At 40.2% G+C, this 27,139-nt stretch overlaps 2 protein-coding genes across 7 annotated transcripts in view; one reads left to right on the forward strand and one right to left on the reverse strand.

The window, feature by feature from the left end:
- GPATCH8 (G-patch domain containing 8) overlaps positions 1-21,766 on the reverse strand; it is a 103,168-nt gene extending 81,402 nt beyond the window's left edge. For 2 of the 6 annotated variants that reach the window (XM_003996988.6, XM_045044730.1), the window contains exon 1: positions 21,646-21,766. In XM_003996988.6, coding sequence (XP_003997037.2) covers positions 21,646-21,690 — 45 coding nt within the window. In that variant the 5' untranslated portion in view covers positions 21,691-21,766. The remainder of the gene's footprint in view (positions 1-21,645) is intronic. The other 4 variants (XM_045044732.1, XM_045044735.1, XM_045044731.1 and 1 more) reach the window with 2 other exon arrangements.
- Positions 21,655-27,139, forward strand: part of LOC123381957 — a 33,222-nt gene continuing 27,737 nt past the window's right edge. The window contains exon 1 of the mRNA XM_045044738.1: positions 21,655-22,049. Within this exon, the coding sequence (XP_044900673.1) occupies positions 22,007-22,049 (43 nt within the window). The 5' untranslated portion in view covers positions 21,655-22,006. The remainder of the gene's footprint in view (positions 22,050-27,139) is intronic.

The following is a 27,139-nucleotide window of genomic DNA, read 5'->3' on the forward strand; positions in this document are numbered from 1 at the left end:
AGTAAAGAAGCCCAAATTCTAAACCCAAAGTCATTATTAACTTCAAAGTCCATGTTCTTTCTGTTATGCTACTCTGTGATTTTTTTTTTCCAGGAGGAAGAGGCAGGAGGAAGAACACTGGGAGACAGGGTTCCAGATACCACATTTTCCATAGCTTCTGCGAATTTTAAATGCAGATAATATTCACTGTAGCACTTCTCTAATATATTTTTTAAAAATTAGAAGCAAATGTCCAATAGAGGAAGAGTTTAATTTAATTCTATTTTATTAACAACAATTAGGGAGTTACAATAAAAGTTTTAAAACTATGCAGAAACAGGTTACGTTTAAATGGAAGGAGGAAGAAATCAAAAAGGTAGTTCACTAATTACAACTGTGTAAGACTATGTGGACAAGAACTGAGTGGTGTTCTGAAAATGTGATAGGAACTGATAAACATCTGAAGAAACATCTAACAAACATCTAAAGTTAATTGTTTTAATTTAAATATTTTAGTGATAGAAGTTGACTTTAAACAGCCTAGAGGGGCGCCTGGGTGGCGCAGTCGGTTAAGCGTCCGACTTCAGCCAGGTCACGATCTCGCGGTCCGTGAGTTCGAGCCCCGCGTCGGGCTCTGGGCTGATGGCTCGGAGCCTGGAGCCTGTTTCCGATTCTGTGTCTCCCTCTCTCTCTGCCCCTCCCCCATTCATGCTCTGTCTCTCTCTGTCCCAAAAATAAAATAAACGTTGAAAAAAAAAATTAAAAAAAAAATAAATAAATAAACAGCCTAGAAATATTCCACAAACATAACTAAATTAGTGAACTGAGATTACTTTTTCTTTTTATTTATTTATTTATTGTGTGTGTGTGTGTGTGTGTGTGTGTGTGTGTGTGTGTGAGAGAGAGAGAGAGAGAGAGAGCGAGCGAGCGAGAGACAGCGTGAGAGAGAGCGAGAGAAAGCGAGAGAGCGAGCATGCGTGCCATTGGGGAAAGGGCAAAGAAAGAAGGGGACAGAAGATCCCAAGCAGGCTCTGTGCTCGAATTCATAAACCGTGAGATCATGACCCAAGCCGAAGTCAGACACTTAACCGACTAGGCCACTCAGGCATCCAGAACAGAGATTACTTCTTAACATTTATGAGTGTCTGCTTGATTTGCCACAATAAACAAATCAATTAGTAGCAACATGTGAAAAGTATAAAAACTGCTTATAGGGGCACCTGGATGGCTCAGTTGGTTAAGTGTCTGACTTTGGTTCAGGTCATGATCTCAGTTCACGAGTTTGCCCGTGTCTGGCTCTGCACTGACAGCTCAGAGTCTGGAGCCTGCTTCAGATTCTGTGTATCCCCCTCTCTCTCTTCCCCTATCCGCCCCCCCCCACCCCCACACGTGCTCCCTCTCTCAATCTCAAAAGTAAATTTAAAAAATAATAAAAATAATAAATATTAGGATATAAAGGGGGGCAAATATACAGAAAACAAAGGGAGAACTATTGGAAAAGATCAAAGATAATAGACATTTGGAGGAAATTGCCTTAAAGACTAAATAGTTCCTTCCTTAAAGAAAGAAGAGTTGGGGTGCCTGGGTGGCTCGGTCCATTGAGCATCCGACTCGATTTCATCTCAGGTCATAGTCCCACAGTTCGTGGGATCAAGCACGACTGCGCTGACAGCATGGAGTCTGCTTAGGTATCTCTCTTTGCTCCTCCCTAGCTCATGTTCACACGCTCTCTCAAATAAATTTTTAAAAATCAAACAAATATATAATAAAAATTAGACATAGGGTCCTTCTGTGCTATAGAACATATATAAGTTCTTACAATAAACTGAAATAGTAAATTAGACCCCAAATTAATAGCAATTACAACATTAAAGTTCTACCCTTTAAAAGTTTTTAGAAATTGTCACGGCCAAGAAGAGTCTAAAGAGACATGACAACTAAATGTAATGTGGTATCCTACATAGGACTCTGGAACAGAAAAGGACATGAGGGGAGTACTAAGGATACAGGTTATGGACTTGAGTTAATAATAAGGTATCAATGAGTCCATTAGTATGGTGACAAATGTGCCACACTAATATAAGATGTTAATAACAGGGGAAACTGGGTGCATATCTATGGGAATTCTGTACTATCTTAGTGATCTTTCTTTAAGCTAAAACTGTCCTAAAAGGTTTATTTAAAACAAAGTTTTGAGAATGGTTAATACCACCCCATATACATAGACATGTGTAGGTTCTTTTAGTTTTATAAAATATCTTCAGAAACCTTATCTCAACAAACTTATTAGATAGCACAAGATTTGGCAATCAGTTGAATTTAGGGGATTAAAAAAAATTGTTTATTTATTTTGACACAGAGACAGATAAAGAGCATGCGAGCATGTGCACAAGTGGGGGAGAGGCTTCATCTCGTGAACCATGAAATCATGACCTGAGCCAAAATCAAGAGTCAGACGCTTAGCCATGAAGCCTACTAAAGAAATAAAAAATAAAAAAACAAAAACAAAGAAGACAGTTGTAAGCTCTACGGACTGAGCCACCCAGGCAACCCTAGGTGATTTTTTTTTTTTAATCATCCCTATCTCACAAATGAGAAAACCGACACACAGATTGTCCTTAATTCTTAAAGGCTTCTGATTCTTTGGGGGTGGGGATAAATGTAATTTTGTTTTATTTTTATTTGAGTATAGTTGAAACACAATGTTACATTAGTTTCAGGTGTGCAACCTAGTGACATGCATCTTCTTAGTCCCATGTTTCTGCCAATGTATTATACTATACAAAACTCAAAAGATTAAAAATAAACAACCTTGACTCCATAATTCTGAAACAATATTCCATAAAGAGAACAGTTAGTCAAAACCTGCTTCCTATCACAAAAGACATGGAAAAGACTGAGGAAATGTTACAGATTAGAGGAGATGAAGAAAAACTAAATGCAATCAATTCAAATTCCTGGGTGGGATCCTGCAACAGAAAAAGAACATTAGTGGATAAAAGTGGTAAAATTCAAATAAGGACTGTGGTTTAGTTAATATTACTGTACCAATGTTAATTTTCTAGTTTTGATAACTATATTATGGTTACTGTACAACTATTGTAGTAGGAAAAGCTGAGTGAGTAGTAATCCAAAACTCTATATTTACAACTATTCCATAAATTTAAAACTTAATGCTTGGGATGCCTGGATGGCTCAGTCAGGTTAAGCATCGAACTTCAGCTCAGATCATGATCTCTGGTTTGTGAGTTCCAGCCCCATATCAGGCTCACTACTGTCAGCACAGAGCCTGCTTAGGATCCTCTGTCCCACTCTATGTCCCTCACTCACGCATGCGCTCTTTCTCCCTCTCGTTCTCAAAAATAAACATTTTTTTAAAATAAATAAAACTTAATGCTCAAAATAGGGGCACCTGGGTGGCTCACTCGGTTAAGCATCCAACTTTGGCTCAGATTTTATGATCTTGCGGTTCATAAGTTCTAGCCCCACATCAGGCTCTCTGCTGTTGGCACAGAGTCCACTTTGGATTCTGTCTCCCTCTCTCTCTGCCCCTCCCCCTTGCTCTCGCTTTCTCTCAAAAATAAACATAAAAAAAAACCTTGCTTAAAAATAAAAAACAAAAACCTTTTTTAGTTATGCAATAATCTCAGCATATTAGCATTAAGAGAAAAAAACGTCAAAGTGCCGAAAGATGTGTTTACATGCTACCCTTTGGGGAAGGAGAAGAGTGGAGAATGCCTGTATGTATACATATTATGTATGTCTAAAAGAACCCACATGTAATTGGAAATAGTGGTTGTCTTTGAGAAAATTAAGTGGTTTACTTTTCACTTTGAATCCATTTGTCCCTTTTAAATGTTGTACTAGAAAAGCAAAAAAAGGGAGGGGGGGAGAGGAAGGAATATAAAATTGACTTTAAACCCCCAAGGGTTTAAATATATAGTAATAATAGTAACGGTGGTGGTGGTGGTGATGATTATGATAACAGTAATAAATATTTTATTTCCTGCTTCTTTCCCTGTTCGTGCCCAACTTTTTTCTTTTTTTTTTTCAATATATGAAGTTTATTGTCAAATTGGTTTCCACACAACACCCAGTGTTCATCCCAAAAGGTGCCCTCCTCAATACCCATCACCCACCCTCCCCTCCCTCCCACCCCCCACCCCCTCAATTTTTTTTCAAGTCATCTTGATGAACTTAAGACTTAGACTTTTTTTTAAGTAGGCTTCACTCCAGCACGGAGCCCAACGCAGAGCTTTAATTCACAACCTTGAGATTAAGACCAGAGATGAGATCAAGAGTTGATGGAGGCTTGGGGCACCTGGGTGGCTCAGTCAGTTAAGAGTATGACTCTTGATTTTGGCTCAGGTCACATATCTCATGGTTCATGAGCCCCACACCGGGCTCTGGGCTGTCAGTGAAGAGCCTGCTGGGATATTCTCTTCCTCTCTGTCTGCCCCTCCCCAGCTTGTACTCTATCTCTTTCTCTCAAAATAAATAAATATAAAAAAAAAAAAGTCAGAGGCTTAATCAACTGAGCCACCCAGGCACCCCATCAGCATGCAACTCTTGTTCTCAGGGTCTTGAGTTCAAGCCCCATATTAGGGGTAGAGTTTACGTTTAAAAAAAAAAAAAAAAGAAAAGCAAAAGCAAAAGCGAAAAAGAAAAAGAAAAAGAAAAAGAAAAAGAAAAAGAAAAAGAAAAAGAAAAAGAGAAAGAGAAAGAGAAAGAAAAAGAAAAAGAGGGGCACCTGGGTGGCTCAGTTGGTTAACCATCCCGACTTTTTAACGTTTTAATGTTTTTATTTATTTTTGAGAGAGAGAGAGAGAGGGTTCAAGCAGGGGAAGGGCAGAGACACACACACACACACACACACACACACACACACACACACACACACACATTCTGATGTAGGCTCCAGGCTCTAAGCTGTCAGCAGAGAGACCAACATGTGGCTCAAACTCATGAACCCCAATTTCATGACCTGAACTGAAGTTGGGGCTTAACCAACTGAGCCACCCAGGCACCCCAAGCACCCAACTCTGACATCAGCTCAGGTCATGATCTCACAGTTTGTGAATTTGAGGCTCGCAATGGGCTCTGTGCGGACAGTGCAGAGCCTGCTTGGGATTCTCTCTCCTCCTCCTTCTCCTTTTGCCCTTCCCCCACTTGTGCTCATGCTCTCTCTCTCAAAAATAAACTTAAAAAAAAAAATCATTCTTTCCAAAAATAGTCAATATGGCCCTTGATTATGTGAAGGCCTCAACAGGGATTTTAAGAGAAGTATTTCTTCTGCTTTACCCTACTTTCAAAATCTCCTTTAGACTTCTCAAACCCCATCAGAATTAAGATGATCACAAAATGTTATCAGGCAAACCAGGGCACTTTGAGAGTAAAAAGGAGTGTTGAGACTAAATATGCCAGGACAAAAGACATAAACCACAACATAGTTATCCTAGTGAAAAATCACAGATCACTATGTTACAGTATTCCTAAAATTTACTTTTTTTTTTTTTTTAATGTTTGCTTTTTCAAGAGAGAGCATGAGCAGGGGAGGTACAGAGAGAGGGGGACAGAGGATCCAAAGTGGGCTCTGTGCTGACAACAGAGAGCCTCATGTGGGGGCTTGAACTCATAAACCATGAGAGCGTGACCTGAGCCAAAGTCGGATGCTCAACCAACTGAGCAACCCAGGCACCCCCTAAAATTTACTTTTAATGACTGCTTGAAACACTTATTCCAATGCCTAAATCAACTCTTCCTTTCTACGTATTATGTGCTTTCGTAGTTGAAATATAGTTTTTCATTTATGGTGATCAGAAATTTAAGTTCAGGGGTGCCTGGCTGGCTCAGTCAGTAGAGCATGCAACTCTTGGTCTCAGGGTTGTGAGTTCAAGCCCCACGTGAGTGTAGAGATTACTTAAAAATAAAATCTTAAATAAATAAAAGAAATTTAAGTTCAAAAGGATCCGACTAGAAGCAATTTCACTTTTTAAAAAAATTTTTAGGGGCGCCTGGGTGGCTCAGTCAATTGAGTGCTGGACTTCGGCTCAGGTCATGATCTCGCAGTTTGTGAGTTTGAGCCCCGCGTTGGGCTCTGTGCTGACAGCTCAGAGCCTGGAGCCTGCTTCAGATTCTGTGTCTCCCTCTCTCTCTGACCCTCCACCACTCATGTTCTGTCTCTCCCTGTCTCAAAAATAAACATTTAAAAAAATAAATTTAAAAAATTAAAAAAAAATTAATGTTTATATATTTTTCAGAGAGACAGTGCAAGAGGGATAGGTGCAGAGAAAGAGAGGGAGACACAGGCCACCCCGGCACCTCAGAAGCAATTTCACTTTAAAGAAAAAAAAGATGTTAAAATGTACACAGATGTATACATATACCCAACAGACTTTCCTTCAACTGCCTCTCTCTCAAAAAAAAAGCTTCAGGGGCTCCTGGGTGGCTCAGTCGGTTAAGTGTTCAACTTCAGCTCAGGTCACGATCTCGCGGTTCGTGAGTTCGAGCCCCACGTCAGGCTCTGGGCTGATGGCTGGGAACTTGGAGCCTGCTTCCGATTCTGTGTCTCCCTCTGTCTCTGCCCCTCCCCCGTTCATGCTCTGTCTCTCTCTGTCCCAAAAATAAATAAATGTTAAAAAAAAAAAAATTAAAAAAAAAAAAGCTTCAACTTGTGGTAGATCTAATAATAAATGAATAGAACCTGGCTGACTTGCAGGTCATTAAAATACACAGTAGCTCTAGTTCCTTATAGGTCAAGGATTCTGCTTCCAAGCACAGGACAAATGTGGAAACTTCTCTATTACAAATTTAGCTGTGATGATCATTTAAATATAAATAGAGACAGGGACTGCCCTAAATTTATCCATATAAGTGGAAACTTGTTATTTGCTAACCAGTGCTATTTTGGAATTTATACAATCCCATAGGGAAAATTAAAACTAGAGAAGAGGAAATTATCAGGACAATTCTTTAAAAATCACAACAAACAGGGGCACCTGGGTGGCTCAGTTGGTTAAGTATCCAACTTCGGCTCAGGTCATGATCCCATGGTTCTATGGGTTCGAGCTCCACATCAGGCTCTCTGCTGTCAGCATGGAGTCCGCTTTGGACCCTCTCTCTCCCTCTCTCTCTGCCCTTCCCCCACTCATGCGTGCTCACTCTTGCCGTCTCTCTCAAAAAATAAACATTAAAAAAATTGTTTACATCACAATAAACATCACAATCTCAAATAACAAAACACAATATTTCAGGCATAAAGAGGTGATATTCTCTCTTCCATCTGACAATGACTATTAAAATTTAACACAATTTCCCCCAAAAAACTAATGAAAAAATATTACTCATAGTCAAAGTCACTGAATCCAAGATCTCTGATGAATCAATTATTTAACACAAGGATTATGCAAACTAAAGTTTTAAATCCTGTCTGACTTTTCCCATGTAAACTAGGTATGAGCCAAGTTTAAAGTAGTTTTATCTTTGGCAGTATATTCTACCACTCAATGCTAGCCCTATCTTTTAGCACCTGGCTCTGGTTATTAGGCTGCATATTATAGACATTTCTGTCTCTCTCTGCTTCAAATGTCCCCAAGCAAAACTTATCTGTTGTACTGTACTTATTATTCTCTTAGAGATAATCTAATGTCACTAAGAGGAAATATTAATCATAGCCCGACCTTACAACTCAAGCAACATACTTGTTCATAATTTGGACCTTCTAATTTCAAAACACATAATGATGCTGATTTTACCTACCATGGACAAAAAAATGGTATGTTTAGCAGACAGAGCCATACAGGATAGCTTCATATTCCATCTATGAACACAACCAGTCCTCCTCTGTCACCAAATAAATAAGAGACATCATCCCCGTCCCCCTCTCTATTCATTCCAAAAAAACTAATTCTAATATTATCCTAAACAATTCAGAATAAAAATGTCTTAGGAGGAAAAACCTTATCCAAAAGGAAATGAACATTCTAGGGAATTACTGTATCATTTTATTAGTATACTTAAAGTTTATTTCCACTTAGTCAACAGAAACATCATTGTGGTCAACTCCTCAAAACCCCCAATTCCTTAGTATTGTTTTCATAATCATACAGTCTAATGTACAATGGCTTCCAGTATGCAATTATAAAACCAAAGATCTGTCTGATATCAGAGACACCAGAAATCAAATCACAACCATCTGCTAGCTGTATCACCTTGGACATATTACTAAACCTCTGTCCAGGCCTAGGCTGGTTTCCTCAGCTGTAAAATCCACATTATTACACTATAGCATTACTACATAGATTGTGAGGTTTAAAGAGGAACAAAATTGTAATTATTTTAAAGCACTGTTGAGACCAGTCAATACCCAGAGAAAAATTCATTTATTAAACTTAATTCTACATAAATTGGTAGGAAAGCTAATTGGCTAGCAATCTCAGCAAACAACTAAGAACTTGAAAAGATATTACACTGGGTCAAGGGTATGAGCATATCACATACTAGTCTAAAAATACATGCACACCTGTTTGACATATCAAATTTTCTGGATAATTCAACTAGAACAAGAAAGAAATGGTTTCCAAAAAAAAAAAAGCACAACACAGAAAAATTACCAACTTAAAAAAAAAAAAAACCCATAGGGGTTTTTCAGAAATGCATGAAAATACAACAAACAATTCTTGAGGCATTCAAAAAGATAGGGAGACAATAGTTAAACAATTCATCTGGGACCCACAGTAACATATATTATTTCTTTTACCACTGGCTGGTATGATAGATCTCTTTTCAGAAGTTTGAAAGAATTTCTGCCCTAGTCCACAGAAAAACAAGTATACGTACAATGTGTCACAGAAAAGGAAACTCACAATTAAAAGATGATTGGTGTGGTTATATACAATATGTAATAAAGTGAAACTATAAATGACCATAATACAGCCTCCATACCTGAAATATCCCTCAACTGGCTCTATAAGATATCACAGAAAATAACAGTTCAACCTAGATAATCCACAGCACAGCAGGAAGCTAAGTCCCCAAGTCTACATTCTTCTCAGACTAAGCCTCTCCTTAACATACCTGACTTTACTTAACCATTAATTCAAATATCTGAGCAACTTTTAGGTGCCATACCCTGGCTCAATGCTAGAAAAATGAATAAAACAAAGACTTTGCATTCAAGAAATTCTTTTTTAACGTTTATTTTTGAGAGACAGAGAGAGAGAGAGAGCATGAGCGGCGGAGGGGCCGAGAGAGAGGGAGAGACACAGAATCTGAAGCAGGCTCCAGGCTCTGAGCTGTCAGCACAGAACCTGACATGGGGCTTGAACTCACAGACCACGAGATCATGACCTGAGCCCAAGTCCGATGCCCAACTGACTGAGACACCCAGGCGCCCCAAGGAATTCTAAGTCCGGTGTGATAAGATAAATTATAAGAAGTATACAGCAGGAGAGATAAAAGCACAGTGATTAAAGGCTGCGACTGGTTCAAAAACTACCTGAAAGCTACCTCTTCAACTTGCCAGCCATGAGATCTGGCTAAGTTTTTCATTACAAAATGGGGGTAATAGGACCTGCATTAGTGGGAGATTACATGAGATAATGGTGCACACAACAGAGGAAGCACTGTATGCTGTTAGCTGCTACTATTACAAGTAAATGTAATACTGAAATATTACGAAAGTGTTGTGGGAGCACAGAAAATGGAGTAACTAACTCTGCCTAAGGAATATGTCAGAGGTGACACCAAAATTGAGTACAGCAGTAGGAATTCCAGGCAGGTTAGAGTATATGCAAAAACAAGAATAATAAAAGAGCCTAGCATGTCCAGATAACAACAGAAACTGTAGGATGGCAGGACAAAGAAGGGAAAAGAAGATACACACCTGGGGCACCTGGGTGGCTCCAGGCTCTGTACTGTCAGCACAGAGCCCAACATGGGGCTAAATCCTCAGTACCGTGAGATCATGACCTGAACTGATATCAAGAGTCGGACACTTAACCAACCTTGTCACCCAGATGCCCCAAGTGTCCAACTCTTGATTTTGGCTCAGGTCATAATCTCAAGGTTTCTAAATTCAAGCCCCACATCTGGCTCTACACTGTTTGGGATTCTGTCTCTCCCTCTCTCTCTCTCTCAAAATAAACAAAAACTTTTTTTAAATGTTAAAATTAAAAAAAAAAAAGAGTCTTAAAACATAAGTTAGTGAGTTTGAATCAGATACTTGAGAAATCAGAAACAAGAGAAAAAACTGTATCTTAGGAGCATTCAAGGTTCAAATTTGAGTTTTCTAACTATATGGTCTCAATTTCTCTGATCCTCAGTTCTCTCACCTGTAAAAAGATAGAGATACCACCTGGTTTAAAAGGTTACTTAAGGGGCGCCTGGGTGGCGCAGTCGGTTAAGCGTCCGACTTCAGCTAGGTCACGATCTCGCGGTCCGTGAGTTCGAGCCCCACGTCGGGCTCTGGGCTGATGGCTCAGAGCCTGGAGCCTGTTTCTGATTCTGTGTCTCCCTCTCTCTCTGCCCCTCCCCTGTTCATGCTCTGTCTCTCTCTGTCCCAAAAATAAATAAATAAACGTTGAAAAAAAATTTAAAAAAATAAATAAATAAATAAAAGGTTACTTAAGATTACATAAATATCTCTAAAATGCCTTGGCCCAGGGCCTGGAATGTAATAAGTACCCAACAAATAGCAGCCGATAGTACCATCGCTAGATATCACAGTAGTCAACTTTTGATGGTGTAGTGGTCAAGGATAAGTTTATAGTACCCTAATTTGACAGTATCCAGTAAAAGTACCATTCTCTTTCCCCATCTATTCTTCTTATCTCGTTTCTTATTCTTTATGATGCTAACACATGGTCACTCAATAAATGTTTGGGAAATGGAATTGTCTGGTAGACCTATATACACAGTGAATAGGCCAGCAAGAAGTCATAAATAACCAAATTAAGTTTATAACACCAAGATGTTTCCAGGAAAAAATATAATATTTAATGATAAACATACCAACTATTTCCTACCAGTTAACTGGTAGAAAATGCTACCTTGTATTAAAAAGAAACAATGCTGGTGCACCTGGGTGGCTCTGTCAGTTGAGCATCCAACTTTGGCTCAGGTCATGATCTCACACCTCGTGAGTTTGAGCCCCACGTCGGGCTCTGTGCCGACAGCTAGGAGCCTGGAGCCTGCTTCTGATTCTGTATCTCCCTTTCTCTCTGCCCCTAACCCACTCGCATTCTGTCTCTAGTCTCTCTCAAAACTAAACATTAAAAAGATATTTAAAAACGAAACAAAACAATGCTTTGTGTGCTGTAGACAATACCAACACTCGTCTCAAAAAGTAGCCAATCTATATAACACAGCAGAAAGAATACTACCAAAAGAATCAGAAGATTAAAGTTCAAAATCCAGCTCTGTATTAGGCAAAATACTTAAAATATCTGGGCCTCTGTTTCATCATCTCCAAAACAGAATTTCTACCTCATCTACCTGAGTTGCCAAAAGAATTACGTAAGAGTGTGTATGAGGGCACTTATTAAACCATGCAGTATATAACTACACAATATTCTAACATCCAGGTTAGATGATTTTACAAAACTCTGGTGTCTTACTTCCCTAACTTCGTTTCCTATAATCTTGTCCTCCAAACTACTTTAGCCATTTCATTCTCACGGTCATTACCAATAATCTCAACCCTTCCATAATCTCTATTTCAAACACTGTGCTCTCCCAACCACAACGTTCTGTCTTTCCCACTCATTCATTCCAGTACCTCTACTCCAAAAATTCTTTTTTGTTTTGTTAAAGTGTAATTAACATGTTATATTCCTTTCAGGTGTACAAGGATTCAACAAGTCTATACATTACTCAGTGCTCATCAGGGTAAGTATATTCTTAATGCTTTTTATATTTTCCCCATCCTCCACCCACCTCCCATCTCTCCAACAATTTTTTTTTTTTTAATTTTTTTTTCAACGTTTATTTTTCGGACAGAGAGAGACAGAGCATGAATGGGGGAGGGGCAGAGAGAGAGGGAGACACAGAATCAGAAACAGGCTCCAGGCTCTGAGCCATCAGCCCAGAGCCCGACGTGGGGCTCGAACTCCCGGACCGCGAGATCGTGACCTGGCTGAAGTCGGACGCTTAACCGACTGCGCCACCCAGGCGCCCCTCTCCAACAATTTTTAAATCCCATCAGTTTATAATCCATTGATCCAACTTTTCCCTCCACCCCAAAAGTCCTTACTTATCCCCCTAAGCTTAAAATCAGTCATTATAACCCCTCTCTTGCCCCCCCCCCACATTAACTCTGGTTAATGGAGACTGGTTATCACAGCTTTAACTGTATGTATAGCACATCTAACACCATTGTAACTGAATTAATCTTCAAATAAGAAAAACTGTTTCGTGTCTATCCCCCATTTAAACATCTTAAGTAGGTAGAATATTCCAGCATAGAACATTAAAACTTGCTGTTGAGCCTTAGCTTTTACTTTTTTCCCTATGCTCAATAGTTTAATCATTGTGAAAACAAAAACAAAAACAAAAAACCACACACACACACACACACAAACACACACACCCCAACAATTCTGCTTATTCCACTTCCAAACTTTTGCCCTGGCTGTTTTCTCCAACTGAATCCCTCCCATTCTTTTTGTTGCAAAGATGCAATCCTATCTTTCAAGATATAGCTTAAATGCTAATTTCTTCATAAAGGCATGCCCAACTATCCCACTTTAAGGGTTCTGTCATTTACTTTGAGTTTTGTATTTATTTAGTATACTATTCATCTGATAATCATGCTGGTCTTATGAGTAATAAATATTATTTTCTTTATTATCTCTCAATCTGGAACAAAAGTTCCTTGAAAACCACCACTTATTAACAAAGCTTCTTCCACAAATATACACATACTCTTTAGCACAGCCACTATTCAAATATTATTTTATTAACAACCTTCTTAAAAATAAGAATATACTAGAAAATATTCTGAAGGTAAACATACCCCTCGGTATCTCTTGTGTAGATGATACCCTAAAGTAGTTATTAAACCAATTAAATTTTCAACCACTCTTGCTCCTTTTAAGATATCTCATAATTTTACTTCTAGGTTTACTCATAACAAGGGAAATTACTGACACTACAGCATATAATCCACAAGCATCAGCTTTAAATTTTTTTAATGTTTATTTTTGAGAGAGAGAGGGAGACACAGAATCCGAAGCAGGCTCCAGGCTCTGAGCTGTCAGCACAGAGACTGATATGGGGCTCGAACCCACGAACCGTGAGATCATGACCTGAACCGAAGTCAGTCACTTAACCGACTGAGCCATCCAGTTGCCCCCGTAAGCATCAACTTTAGCTTCTTGTATAGTCCAGATCTAAAACATCAAATTAATTTCTTGATTTTTGGTCAGTACTACCTACAAAATGGGTGAAAAAGTAAGCCTCTCCTCCCTAATCAACACTGGAAAAAGGTTACCCAAAACAAAACACAGGAGTACTGATTTCTCCAATGATCATTATTTAAAATAGCAGTCACAAGGGGCGCCTGGGTGGCTCAGTCAGTTAATCGTCCGACTTCTGCCCAGGTCATGATCTTGCTGTTCCAGAGTTGAAGTGCCTTCAGGCTCTGTGCTGACAGTTCAGAGTCTAGAACCTGCTTCAGATTCTGTGTGTGTATGTGTGTGTGTGCGCGTCTCTGCCCACCCCTCATGCTGTCTCTCTCTCTCAAGAGTACATAAACATTAAAAAAAATAAAATAGGGGCGCCTGGGTGGCGCAGTCGGTTAAGCGTCCGACTTCAGCCAGGTCACGATCTCGCGGTCCGTGAGTTCGAGCCCCGTGTCAAGCTCTGGGCTGATGGCTCAGAGCCTGGAGCCTGTTTCCTGTTCTGTGTCTCCCTCTCTCTCTGCCCCTCCCCCATTCATGCTCTGTCTCTCTCTGTCCCAAAAATAAATAAATAATAGTCACAAACATGATCAATGATGTTTTCTATTACAACTTTAAATCTGAAGAGCTATTTTGTATTTCAATTCCATAAAACAGACAGAAAATTCAAATTCCTCTTTGAAATCAATGTAATTGTCAGAGAAGGATGATAAATAATTGGAATTTCATGAGATGAGACCAAATTATTTTTTTAATTTTTTTAACGTTTATTTATTTTTGAGACAGAGAGAGACAGAGCATGAGTGGGGGAGGGGCAGAGAGAGAGGGAGACACAGAATCCGAAGCAGGCTCCAGGCCCTGAGCTGTCAGCACAGAGCCCGACGAGGGGCTCGAACTCAAAGACCGCGAGATCATGACATGAGCCAAAGTGGGACTCTCAACCAACTGAGCCACCCAGGCACCCTGAGATGAGACCAAATTAATATTACGAAGACACACAACTCAAGATAGGTCTTACCTCCTATGTCTTACCTTAGCACTGTTGGTAAAAATAAAAATTAAGCAGGGATGCCTGGATGGCTGCTTAATTTCGGCTAAAGTCATGATCTCCTGGCTCATGAGATCCAGCCCTGCATCAGCCCTGCACTGACTGTCGAGCCTGCTTGAGATTCTCTTCCTCTCTCTCTCTACCTCTCTCTCTCTCAAAATAAATATTTTAAAAAATTAAGGCAAATAACAGAAAACTACTATTTTGGCCCTAGTTTTAAATTCTTACTAGCTATGGCACTTACTAAAATATTAGGTGCTAGGGGCACCTGGGTGGCTCACTCAGTTAAGCGTCAAGACTCTTGACTGGCTCAAGTCATAATCTCACAGTTCATGAGTTCAAGCCCCGCATGAGGCTCTGTGGTGACTGCTTGGGGTTCTTCTTCTCCCCCTCTCCCTGCCTCTCCCCAGATCATGCTCTTGTGCTCTCTCAAAATACATAACTAAAAAAAAAATTTTAATAAAAAAATAAATAAAATAATACATGCTATAACCTATGTACAATGCCAAAGCAACTTTAGCTGCTTTTCCTTCCATAAATTCCTATAAAGTATAAGATACCAAATGCATTTGTTAAATCCCAAAGAAATCATTTAGTATAAGCATGACAATACGTTCTTTCAGCTGGATATATTTAAACTTTTGCATTGACTAATACAATGCATTAAGCACATTCGGTTAGACTTCTACAGTTAGACAATTCACTTTTTATAACTGGAAAATCATTACAACATCTTCTGGTATTTGCTGCAATATCAAATCAATGACTTCTTTCAGTATTTGTGGTGCTCATTTGTAATTCCTCTGGTAATTAAACATGAGTCAGCTTTCGCTTAATGCTAAATGGCAATGCTAATATGAAAAAGAGATATAATGCCAGACACAAGCAAAAGTACCAAGCAGTTTTCAGGGAAGGAATTTTAATAGAATTCAAGAACAGGATGTTAACCTCAAGTTGGAACCCATTTTCACTAATAAAATATTAGAAATTTATCAAGTCATAAGAAAAAAGATGAAATCTCTACATGGGTTTCAAATACATAATTCAAGATCTCATGAACTTCTATTCCTTTTCTTTTTTTAACCAGACTCCACGCTCAACGTGGGGCTTGAAGTCACCACTGAGATCAAGAGTTGCACGCTCCACCAAATAAATGAGTCAGCCAGGTGCCCCAGAAAATGGAAATCTTGCCAAGAAAACACTGTCCTTTTTTTCATTTTATCATGTACCCAAACAGATGGAAAGGACATGGAAATGTGTCTCAGCTACAAAGCAGCAGAATCAGGATAATTAATGATATAGATCTTTAAAAATTTTTAAGTCACAGTTTTTAATTCTGGTTATGTAATTTATAGTATTTTTTTAAGTTTATTTATTTTGGGAGAGAGTGAGCATGCACACACGAGCAGAGAGAGAGGAGCAGAGAGAGCAGAGAGCAGAGGAGCAGAGAGAGAATTCCAAACAGGCTCTGCACCGTCAGTGGGCTGGAACCTAGGAACCTTGAGATCATGACCTGAGCTGAAACCAAGAGTCAGATGCCTAACTGACTGAGCCACCAAGCACCCTGGTTATATAATTTATCATAAAGACTTGATAAAACATGATAAAAGAATCCCTCTGTAGTACGCTAATGAGAACTGTGTGATACGTACAGGATAAAAGAACACAACACACCTGTTTTTCTATGTTCATGGTACTAGAACAGCCCTGTAAATCATCAGCCTGATACTATATTCCTCTAGATCTGTTTCTTCTTCATCTCCCATGCCTACTTTTAAAACAAATAAGCAGGGGCACCTGGGTGGCGCAGTCGGTTAAGCGTCCGACTTCAGCCAGGTCACGATCTCGCGGCCCGTGAGTTTGAGCCCCGCGTCGGGCTCTGGGCTGATGGCTCAGAGCCTGGAGCCTGTTTCCGATTCTGTCTCCCTCTCTCTCTGCCCCTCCCCCGTTCATGCTCTGTCTCTCTCTGTCCCAAAAATAAATAAACGTTGAAAATAAATTTAAAAAAACAAAAAACAAAAAACAAATAAGCATACCATCACACAAAACCCTGTGATCACAATTCTTGTCAAGCCCATTCTTCCTTCAATGAAACTCATAAATGTCTTTCTGTGATTTTTTTTCCTTAAAATATCCCTTTTCAAATACCTTTTATCTTGAATATATACCCTGTATCCTTCAAATCACCACCAGAGAGCTTTCCCTTAAGCTGACCTGACATGGTAATTCTTGATCCCCTGAGAATATACCATGCCAATTTATCATCAGTATTTTGAAACTGGTACAGCCTTGGTTCCAATCCTTTCCACCTATCACATAATATGTTGAGAAAGGGAAGAGTAATAATTTTGCATAAGTTTCAGTATCCTAAGCAAAGCAGACATTCATTCTCATAGCTAGTGGTATCTCTTCCAGATGATGGGAGACCTAGAAAACAGAGATCAGAACACTTGCCCATGTCTCTGCCATATCTGCATTAGAATGCAAACTTTTTTACAAGACACCACCACAGAAAATATACTTACATGCTTCTGTGCCCTAAGTACTTTAAAACTTTAACCTCCTCACTTAATGGTCAACTTCAGAATTAAGTGAAGGCCACATCCTGGTATCATGTGAAACACCTAGAAGAATCCTACAAACATGCTACATAAAAGTAATACATGATTTATTGCTATTTACCACTATGATTACTTACACAGATTATAGAAAATCCTTGGGTAATTTTATTTCTATTATGAACTTTAAGATACTTCTCTCATTCTTTTATTACTCAACTATCTATTATCATAGCTCCTTTTCACTAGAAACCTAATACAGAGGGACACCTGGGTGGCGCAGTCGGTTAAGTGTCCAACTTCGGCTCAGGTCATGATCTCGCAGTTTGTGAGTTCGAGCCCCGTGTCGGGCTCTGTGCTGACAGCTCAGAGCCTGGAGCCTGCTTCAGATTCTTTCTGTCTGTCTGTCTGTCTGTCTGTCTGTCTCTCTCTCTCTGCCCCTCCCTTGCTCATGCTCTGTCTCTGTCTCTCAATAATAAACATTAAATGAATTTTTTTTAAAAAAGAAATCTAATGCAGAATATATTTAGAACAAAAAGTAACAAGAGGCTACTTTAAATCACCAGTCCTCTGCAAGAACACAAACTAAAGAACGTATTTCCTCATAGCATTCAGCAGTGTCACCATTAACAGCTGCACAACCACTAAAATGTTGAGATCTTAACACCTTATGGTTGCACATCACTGTACAAACAAAAATTTCTTTAGAGAACCTGTAATTCAAAGTACTGAATACATCTATATCTTAAATTATACTATATATTTTCCATTAGTTTGTGTTAACATTTCAAACTGTGAACAAATATGCCTTAACCTGGTAAGTGTAGGCAGAAGTCATGTCTCATTCAGAAATTGAGGTCAGATTCTTAAAGCCGTAGTCAAAACTTAACATTAAAAAAAATAAATACATCAGCCTAAATCACAAAGATTTCCAAAGATTAAAAAATATCACTTATGGGGCGCCTGGGTGGCTCAGTCGGTTAAGCGGCCGACTTCGGCTCAGGTCATGATCTCGCAGTTTGTGAGTTCGAGCCCCGTGTCGGGCTCTGTGCTGACAGCTCAGAGCCTGGAGCCTGTTTCAGATTCTGTGTCTCCCTCTCTCTGACCCTCCCCCGTTCATGCTCTGTCTCTCTCTGTCTCAAAAATAAACGTTAAAAAAAAAATTTTTTTTTAAATCACTTAAAAAGACTACACAAAAGAATGCCTAAACTAAGTTAATATATCCTCTATGAGAGTATAACTCATCACTGTCAGAAGTCTCCTTAGAAGTCCTTGAGAGACCAAGAAACAGATCTGGACAAAAGAGAACACAGTAAAAAGTACTTGTGTAATCTCTCTAAAAGCTCACTTACTGTTTGTGACCTAGAAGTTTATCCTCCATATTTGATGACTCAATTACAGATACAGAAAATATGTAATTACCAGTAGACACAATGATTATGAGCACAGGTTCAAGAGTCTAAGAGCCAAAGTGTGAATCTAGGCTCTGCCATTTATCCACTGTATGTGGTTGGCCAGCTATTTAATTCTCTGTGCCTTAACTGCTTCATTTGAAAATGGGCGTTAATAGTACCTACCTCATAGGGTTATTGTGAAGATTATTAGCTAATAATACACATAAAGCCTGTAGAGTAATACCTGTTTATTATTAAAATGAAGTTATCGAGGGGCACCTGGGTGGCTCAGTCAGTTAAGCACCAGACTCTGGATTTTAGCTCAGGTCATGATCTCACAGTTCATGGGTTCAAGCCTCCCCCTGCCCCCATCAGCGTAGAGCCTGCCTGGGATTCTCTCTCTCTCCCTCTCTCTCTGCCCCTCACCTGCTTACTCCTGCATACTCTCTCTGACTCTCTCAAAATAAATAAGCTTTTAAAAAACAAAAATAAATAAATAAAATGAACTTACTGAAAATGTTTAAATGTCCCTGATAATGGTTACCCCTTCTAATCATAAGTGCTCCAGGTGGCATACCACAGTTAATTAAGCTCCTCACCGTATTATACAAAACACCTTTAAACTTCAGGTGTTTACAAATAAGTGAACCCACTTCTGACTCAATACTAAGTTCAAGATACCACAAACTCTTCAAAATTTGCACTTGATGATAAATTGGCAAAGAGTGTAATTTTATACTTCTAAATTATCTTGCCAAATTAAAGGCAAAGAAAATGATACTCATCTAGAACTTACCAGAGAAGACAGCACAGAAAATTTTCTCGTGCTGTAAGAAGATCTGTTTAAAGCAACAGGATCTATGCACTTTGTTTGGAAACCTACTTGGGATTTGTTTTCAACTGTATTCAATGCCTTCACCTCATTTATCACTTAAAACCTTAAAAGGAGGCCACATTTAATTTTGAATAACCCAACCCTGAAATTTGTTTCAGATATACTATATTCAGAAGCATGCTATTACACTTCCTCTCAGTAACTTTAATTGAAAGACCATATTAATGAAAATCAATTTTTATTTTTCCTTTTATCATAATATCCAGAAAATTACTACTTTAAGTATTTTTATTATGTTTTTTTTTCTATTTTAGAGAAAGAAGAGAGCAGCAAAGAGGTGCAGAGGGAGAGAAAGAATCTTACGCAGACTCCACGCTCAGCATGGAGCCTGACGCTGGGCTTGAACCCATTACTTTGGGACCATGACCTGAGTAGAAATCAGCAGTCAGACACAACAGACTGAGCCACCCAGGTGCCACATTTAAGTATTTTTAAATGGATGCTTTTTAGAAATGTAGTACAATAATTTACAGAAGTTGTAACATCTTATAATTGTCTAAAAGGTTTTCATTCCCAATACCCTATTTTACCCTTAATATTAGGACATCTGAATTTTTAAAAACCAACATTTTCCTGGCTGACCCAATACTGCAGGAGTTGGTTATTCCAACATACGAGCAGGAAACAAACTTCAAATAAACGTACTATCCTCCAAGGACTAGCAACCAGGTTTTACATAAACCCAACCAAAGCCTAAGAGAAAGAACTCTTACTTGAAAGGTAGAGGCTTTCTCATTTTTTTCAAGTGACAGCACTCATAATCTGCTATCCAGTTTTCAAATTCTTCTTTCAGGGCTCTGCAAATGCTCTTTGTTTAAGCCTGCTGAACTTCTGGGGTTGACAGCCATTTTCCCTCAAAACTTAATTGTCCATATTATCTATTTTCAATTTTATTAGGTCACCTTGAAATTCTCTCCTCTGAAAAAGCACTTGAGGATTTTAGTTTAACGACATGTCTCTTTAAAAATTACCAATAAAGCCCACGCATCTTTCAGCCTACACGCGTTTTACAGTTCTCACTAAAAAACAATCTTTCTCAGGAATCAAATGGTTATACAGGAACTGCTTCAACTTCCCTGGCTCTGCATTATATTCTTAAACACCTTGAGATCCAGTCCTGTGCTGCAGCTACACAGCAGGCGCATGATTACAAGGCTTTTTAACAGCCCCCAGATCCCTTACTGCTGCAAAACTTCTCACAAGCGTTCTATGCACTAGTCTGTTAACAGTGTTGGTTTAACTGCTTTACCTGTTTATTAACCAACCCAATCATTTCGGGGAATTCAACCCCTTCAAATCGCCTTCTGAAACGTATCTAGAGTATCCCATGTTGATATTCAGAGAAAGATCTGCAGCGGGATAAAAACTTGAGTTCTGATGTTCATCCCCTGACCCAAATTGCTGTTGCCAGGATATGCGGTAGTAATGCAGTGGTTTCTTTGAGACTCCAAGGATGTACTTTACCCTAGAAATAGGCAATCTCTAGTAAATCCCTTTTAGTGGCCGAGATTTCTGCGGTAACAATGCTCAACTGGAAGGTATTTTAAACACCCGAAAGACGAGTTCTTCCAATTTGGCCTTTATTTTTTGCTCAATAATGCCTGCTATCACGAGGACATTTTTCCTTCCAACACTTGCAACTAAAGAAAGAAAAAGGCAGCTTGTGGCGCTAGTTATCAAACGCTTAGGAAGTCCATGATCATTACGCTTCTCAAAAATCTTTCGAGGTAGGTGGGGGCCAACCTTACGTCGACCACAGTCCTACAACTTACGGTTTGCCAAGCAAAACTAACGGCCTAATAACAACAACAACAACGTTCACGCCCGGAGAAATCTCAATGTATGACCAACCAAGAAGGCGTCTGGTAACTAAAGCACCCTTTTCCATGGGAAGAAATGAAAAGACAGACAATGAAAGGGATTCACCCTAGTGAGGATGGACGAAGGACGACCCCAAGAAGAGCCGAGCGAGCAAAACCCAGGGGTTCGGAAGCGGTAGTCTCAGCAACACCCGCCCGGAGCCCTCCCAACCCACCCCTCTTTTCCCCCCGGGAGCCCGCCCGTCGCCTCCGCAGGCCGGGCGGACCCGAGGGGAGCACAGACCCCAGTGTGCGGTCGGGCTTCCGAAACCCGCCCAAGCAGGCCGAAGCCGCAAACCCGCGGCCTAAGTTTAACAGGTAAGAGAATAAGAAGTGAGAGCAGACGCGGCCTCGCCTCAAGCTTGGGAGGCCCCCTGAAGAATTGGGAGGCGGGAGCAGAGCGAGCCGGTTCGTAATCCGGAGCGGAGCCTGAAGGAAAAGAGCTGGGAGCGGGGGGTGAGGAGGTCCCGGCTCGGCCAGCGCCTTCCCGGATGCTCGGCGACGCCCGTGTTTACCTGAAAGTCTCGGTCCTCGTTGAAGCGGGAGAAGCGGTCCGCCATTTTGCCGCCTTCGCTCCTCTCAGGACGAAGCTCTCGGGTTCGCTCCTTCCCTCCCGCGACACCCGCCCCCTCGCTCGCCTCCCCAGTTCCCCGCCTCCTCCCACGCCCACCCGGCGCGCGCAGGCAGGGAGGGAGGAAACGAGAAGTCGCGTCCAGAAGGGAGCCCCTCCAGCGCAGGCGCCTTTCGGCCCTGGAGGCGGAACCTTCCCTTAAGTCCCCTCCACTCTCGCGGCCCAGAGCGACCCCGGCGGCCGCGCGTGCGCGTTCGCGCCCGAGAGCAGCAAGCGCTTCCGGAGAGAAAGGTCACGGGGGCACAATGCGCTTGGGTCCGGATGTTTTCCACCTGCTCGCTTCTACGCGTGAGATATATTTTCTTACCCTCTTGTTTCCATGTGTGTGTAGAAGCTCATCCTCAGCTTTATTCACTGAATAGCAACGTAATATCGTGGTTGAAAGCGCAGATCTGGAACCAGACTAGCTCCTTTCAAATCCTGGTTTGCTCTGAGGATTAAGCGGCTAACGAGACAGGAATGAGCCCTTCTCTCATAGGACTTAAGTTCCAGTGGAGAAAATCAGATAAATAGTAAAATATTTACATAATTTTAAATATTAACGAGTGCTACAAAAAATAAAACAAGGTACAGTGCATTTCAGAGACCTCGAAAATGACCTTTGACCTTTAAGAACAGCAAGGCGCCCGCAGGCTTGGAGCAAAGGGAAGGGAAAGTTAGACCTAAAGGCCCGTTAACTGTTAAGAGTTTACTTGTTTTTCTTAATGTTTATTTGTTTATATTGAGAGAACGAGAGAAAGAAAGTGCAGGCTAGCAGGGGAGGGACAGAGAGAGAACCCCAAGCAGGCTCTGTGCGGTTATCTTGGAGCCGGATTTGAGGCTCAATCCCATGAACTGTGAGATCATGACACTGTGAGATCATGACCTGAGCTGAAACCAAGAGTTGGATGCTCAACCAAGTGAGCCGCCCAGGTGCCCCAAGAGTTGGCATTTTTAAGAGATTAAATATTTTTTAAGGAGACCAAAGTTGATCAAAATCAACTAAAGCTCTCTGGGTTTCAGTTTCCTTTTTATAAAATAAGGAAATTAAATTTGGTAATCTCTACTGCCATGACCGGCAATGACTTTGTGTGGGTTATGAATCAGGTTTTTCCATCCTATGGCTTTCCTGAGGACCCCACCCAGCCTCCAGCTCCCTTAGCCAAAATACACAAAATGTAGGAGAGACATGAAAACTTCCCTGCCTTTGAAAAGAGTAGTTGACAGAAATCATAAAATGGAAAATAGCCCTTCCCAACCCTGAGAGAGTCAAGTGGAATATAAGTTTTTGGAAGAAGGATGTGTATCTTCCATTCCTTTGTTACCCTGTGCCTCACCCGACCCCAGTCCGAGCAAATTACAATTTTAAGCTGTGAAAAGAACTCTCTAAGGAGAGGCAGAACACAGAATGTAAGTATTGTAGAGAGACTAGAGGGTTAAAATGTTGCAGGTTGAATCAGATACACCCCTTCTCTCTCTCCCAACCCCACTAAAATGACATTAAGAGGATGAGAAGGGCAGTAAACTCACATGGACAAGGAGGCCTGAAGAAGGAACAACGGCAGGCAAGAGATGTAAACAACAGTTTGGAAGCTGGAGGGGTTCCTGACAAGCTCAGTATGTAGAGTATGCAACTCTTGATCACGGGGTTGTAAGTTTGAGCCCCCATTGGGTGTAGAGGTTGCTTAAAAATAAAATCTTTTAAAAAAGAAAAGATTTAAAAAAAAAAAAAGAAAAAAGATTTTGGAAGCCGGAAAGCATAGCTAAATGGAAATAGCTTTAGTAGGATAGAAGAAACAAATTTAAATGGAAATGGCTTTAGTAGAATAGAAGAAACAAATTACTGGAGTGGAGAAGCCAAGGAAACTAGTTGACTAACGCTAGGGTGTACCAGAAAAGTTCAGGAATTGGAATCACCAGATACCAAGATGAGAGAGTTGAAAACAGGACTGGTTACAAGGCAGTTTAGGAAACGGACTCTATAAATTCCTTTGTCCTCCGGAAAGACTGAACAAAGAGACTTGAACATATCTGGCACAGATAAGGAAAGAAGTACCATGCCGAAAGTGAGAAGAGTTGGTAGAAGCTAACATTGTGGTCAGACTTGGTGGAAAAAATGGGAGTAGGGGTGGGGTCTCCCCAACATATAAAGGTCATGTTCCAGCCCAGATATCCTGCAGAGAAGTCCATCATTCCAGAAGCCCCATCCACACAGAGCTTCCACTTAGCTCTTATGCATGAATGGATAGCCAAAGATAACCAGACATTGAAGGGAACCTGTAAGACAGAGACAACCCCACCCCAAAGCAAAACAAAAAACAGGAAGGGGAATTCAGAGGGACCAGAGATAATGGAAATAATAAAAGAAACCATCAAAAGAATGGCAATCAATAGCCACAGAAATATAATATTACCTCAGGAAATAAGGGACCACATCAGGAAGCATCAGATGCCAAAAAGAGAAAAAAAGAATATTCAGAGATTATGAAATAACTTTTGAAAGTTAAAATGTTTTAAGCAGAAATGAAAGATTCAATAGAAGAGTTAGGAAATAATTGCAGAAATCTCCCAGAAAACAATAAAAAGACACCCTGGTCCAAGCCATCTTTACTTTCTCCCTCATCATTGCAATAGCAACTAAGTGTCTGCCTCCACCCTGACCCCCTACCGTCTTCCAAGGAGCATGGTGATAAGGTTACGAGGTCAATTGGAGCACATTAGTCCTCTGCTGAAACCATTCAATGGCTTTCCCTGTCATTGACCACTATCACCTCACCTCTCAGACGTCATTCCTCTCTGCCCCTCCTCTCTGGGCACACTGGCTTCTGGGCTATACCTTGATCCTCCAGACCTGTTCCTGCCTCAGTCTGCCCTACTAGGGGCTAATGTATATGTTGTTCCTTTTGCCTCATTCTTCCCAAGATAACTTATCCATGTGGTTTGTCTCCTCATCCTCTGGGCTTTATTCAAATGTTAGTTTCTCAGTAAGATCTTCCCTGATAACCCTATTTAAAATCACGGAGCTTAGTATTCTGAACATCCTGGTCTCTTTCCCTAATTTTATTTTTCTCCATAGTAGTTACACTTTCTAATATTTAATGTAAACTCCATTAGAGCAGAGGTGTTTTTTTTTTTTCCAGTTCTATTCCCTTCTATATCCCTAGCACCTAGAATAATGAATGACACATAATAGGCACTAAAGAAAGATTTTTTGAATAGGTGAGAAGAAAAATAGGAAAGAACAGAGAAGAAAATGTAAGTGTCAGTCCAGCATCTGAATAGCAGAATTTCCAGAAAGAATGGGGGAAAAAAGGAAGGAAGAACATATTGAAGAAATAACATTTTCTGGTTCTAAGAGCCTGAATGTCCAAGTTGAGAGGGCCCAGCACAATGGATGGAAAAATAGCTTGCTGCCTGGTACAGCGTTGTGAAATTTCAGGACACATGGGATAAAGAGAAGGTCTTACAGCTTTCCAAAGAAGAAAAATAGGTCACAAATGAAGGATTGGGAATTGGAATGATCTTGGATCTCTCCAAAACACCAGACTAAGGAGTAATTCCCTAGAAATTCTGAGAGGAGAGTTTGAACCTAGAGATCTATATCCACCCACCCACCTACCCCCAAAAAAGAAGGAAAGAAAAAAAACCTTTACCCACCCAAATCATTACTCAACTGTAAAAGGGGAAAATGACATTTTTCAACCTGCAAGCTCTCAAAAAAAAAAAATCTATTTTCCACGGACTCTTTCTCTGGAAGACACTAAGGGAAGTTCTACAGCAAAACAAAGGAGTAAAACAATAAAGAGGGAGACTTGAGGTCCAGAAATCAAATCCAGCCTGAGGAAGAAGTGAAAGGATTCCCAGGGTAACCGTGTGGAGACACTCCAGGATGACTAGTGTGCATGCAGCAGGCCTAAAAACACACAATCCAGGTGAAAATAAGAGGACACAGGAGGACAGAGGCTCCAAGAAGGGGCAAGCCAGAAAGAATATTGCTGGGATACTAGTGGATCTGAAAGGGACATTTTCATTTCTCCAAAGTGTATACAGGGGAAGTCAGTGACAAGAATAGAGAAAACCATGGAAAGAAAAAGAGAAAAGAAAAGAAAAGAAAGACAGACAAAAAACTTCAAGGGAAAATATTATAAGGAAAAAGAATTTTTTAAGGTTTTATTTTTTTAAGCAATCTTCACACCAACATGAGGCTTGAACTCACAACCCCAAGATCAAGAGTCACACACTCCACCGACTGAGCCAGTCAGGCACCCCCTATAAGGAAAAAATTTAAAGATAGTAATTCTACTCTGTAACATGGCTTAACTGTGAAAAATACCTACGATCACAGTAATATAAAAACTGAATATTGGGCGCCTGCTGGCTCAGTTGTTAAGCATCTGACTTCAGCTCAGGTCATGATCTCCCAGTTCATGAGTTCAAGTTCCACATCTGATGAGCTTGAGCCCTGCTTGGGTGAGCTTGCACCCTGCTTCTGGTGAGCAGGAGCCCCACTTCAAGTGAGCTTGAGCCCCACTTTTCTCTCTCTTTCTGCCCCTTACTCACTTGCACCCTCTCTTTCTCTAAAAAAAAAACAAAAAAAAACCCCTGAATATTGATCTAATAAAAATGTTTAACAAAAGTATATAGTGAGGGTATAGGAAAGGAAAGGGGGCTAGTTTGGGAGATATAAGTCTTCTTCCATAATAGGAACTCAATAGGTAATGTCTACATTTGAAAAAAAATCAAGAAATATTAGTATGAGCATATTATTTAGAATGAAGAAATATTGGACAGAGGCATGATTAAAAATAAGGAAGAAAGAGCTAAAAGAGTTGAAAGCAGCTGCCTCCAAATAATAATTAGTGGTGAGATGACTTTTTTCATAAAAAGTCATGCAGAATAGTTTGACTTTTTAGCCTATGGAAATAATATTACTTCAATTAAAACCAAAAATTCAATTTAGTGATTGAAAAAAAGGTCCATACCAGCCAATTCTCTATTCTTTCACTTCTTGAAGGGATAAGACAACATAGAAAAGAGTATCACATAACTCAGATTTTTTTTAATGTTTATTTATTTATTTTGAGAGAGAGAGAGGATGTTTGTGGGCAGGGGAGAGGTTAGAGAGGGAGAGAGAGAATCCCAAGCAGGCTCCATGCTGTCAGTACAGAGCACTACTCGGGGCTCAATCCCATGAACTGTGAGATCATGACCTGAGCCGAAATCAAGAGTCAGACACTTTACTGACTGAGCCACCCAGCAGCCCCTCGGATTTTTCTATACTTGGCCAAGGAAAACAGTTGTTAGATATTTTGAAAGTTTATCCCTATTTAGCAGCCTTTGGGGTGGGGCTTACTATGTGCCGTGCTTGCAGCAAGCTAATAACTCCACATGCATTATCT

This window comes from Felis catus, chromosome E1 (assembly GCF_018350175.1).
Source record: "Felis catus isolate Fca126 chromosome E1, F.catus_Fca126_mat1.0, whole genome shotgun sequence".
In the NCBI taxonomy this organism is placed as follows: domain Eukaryota; kingdom Metazoa; phylum Chordata; class Mammalia; order Carnivora; family Felidae; genus Felis; species Felis catus.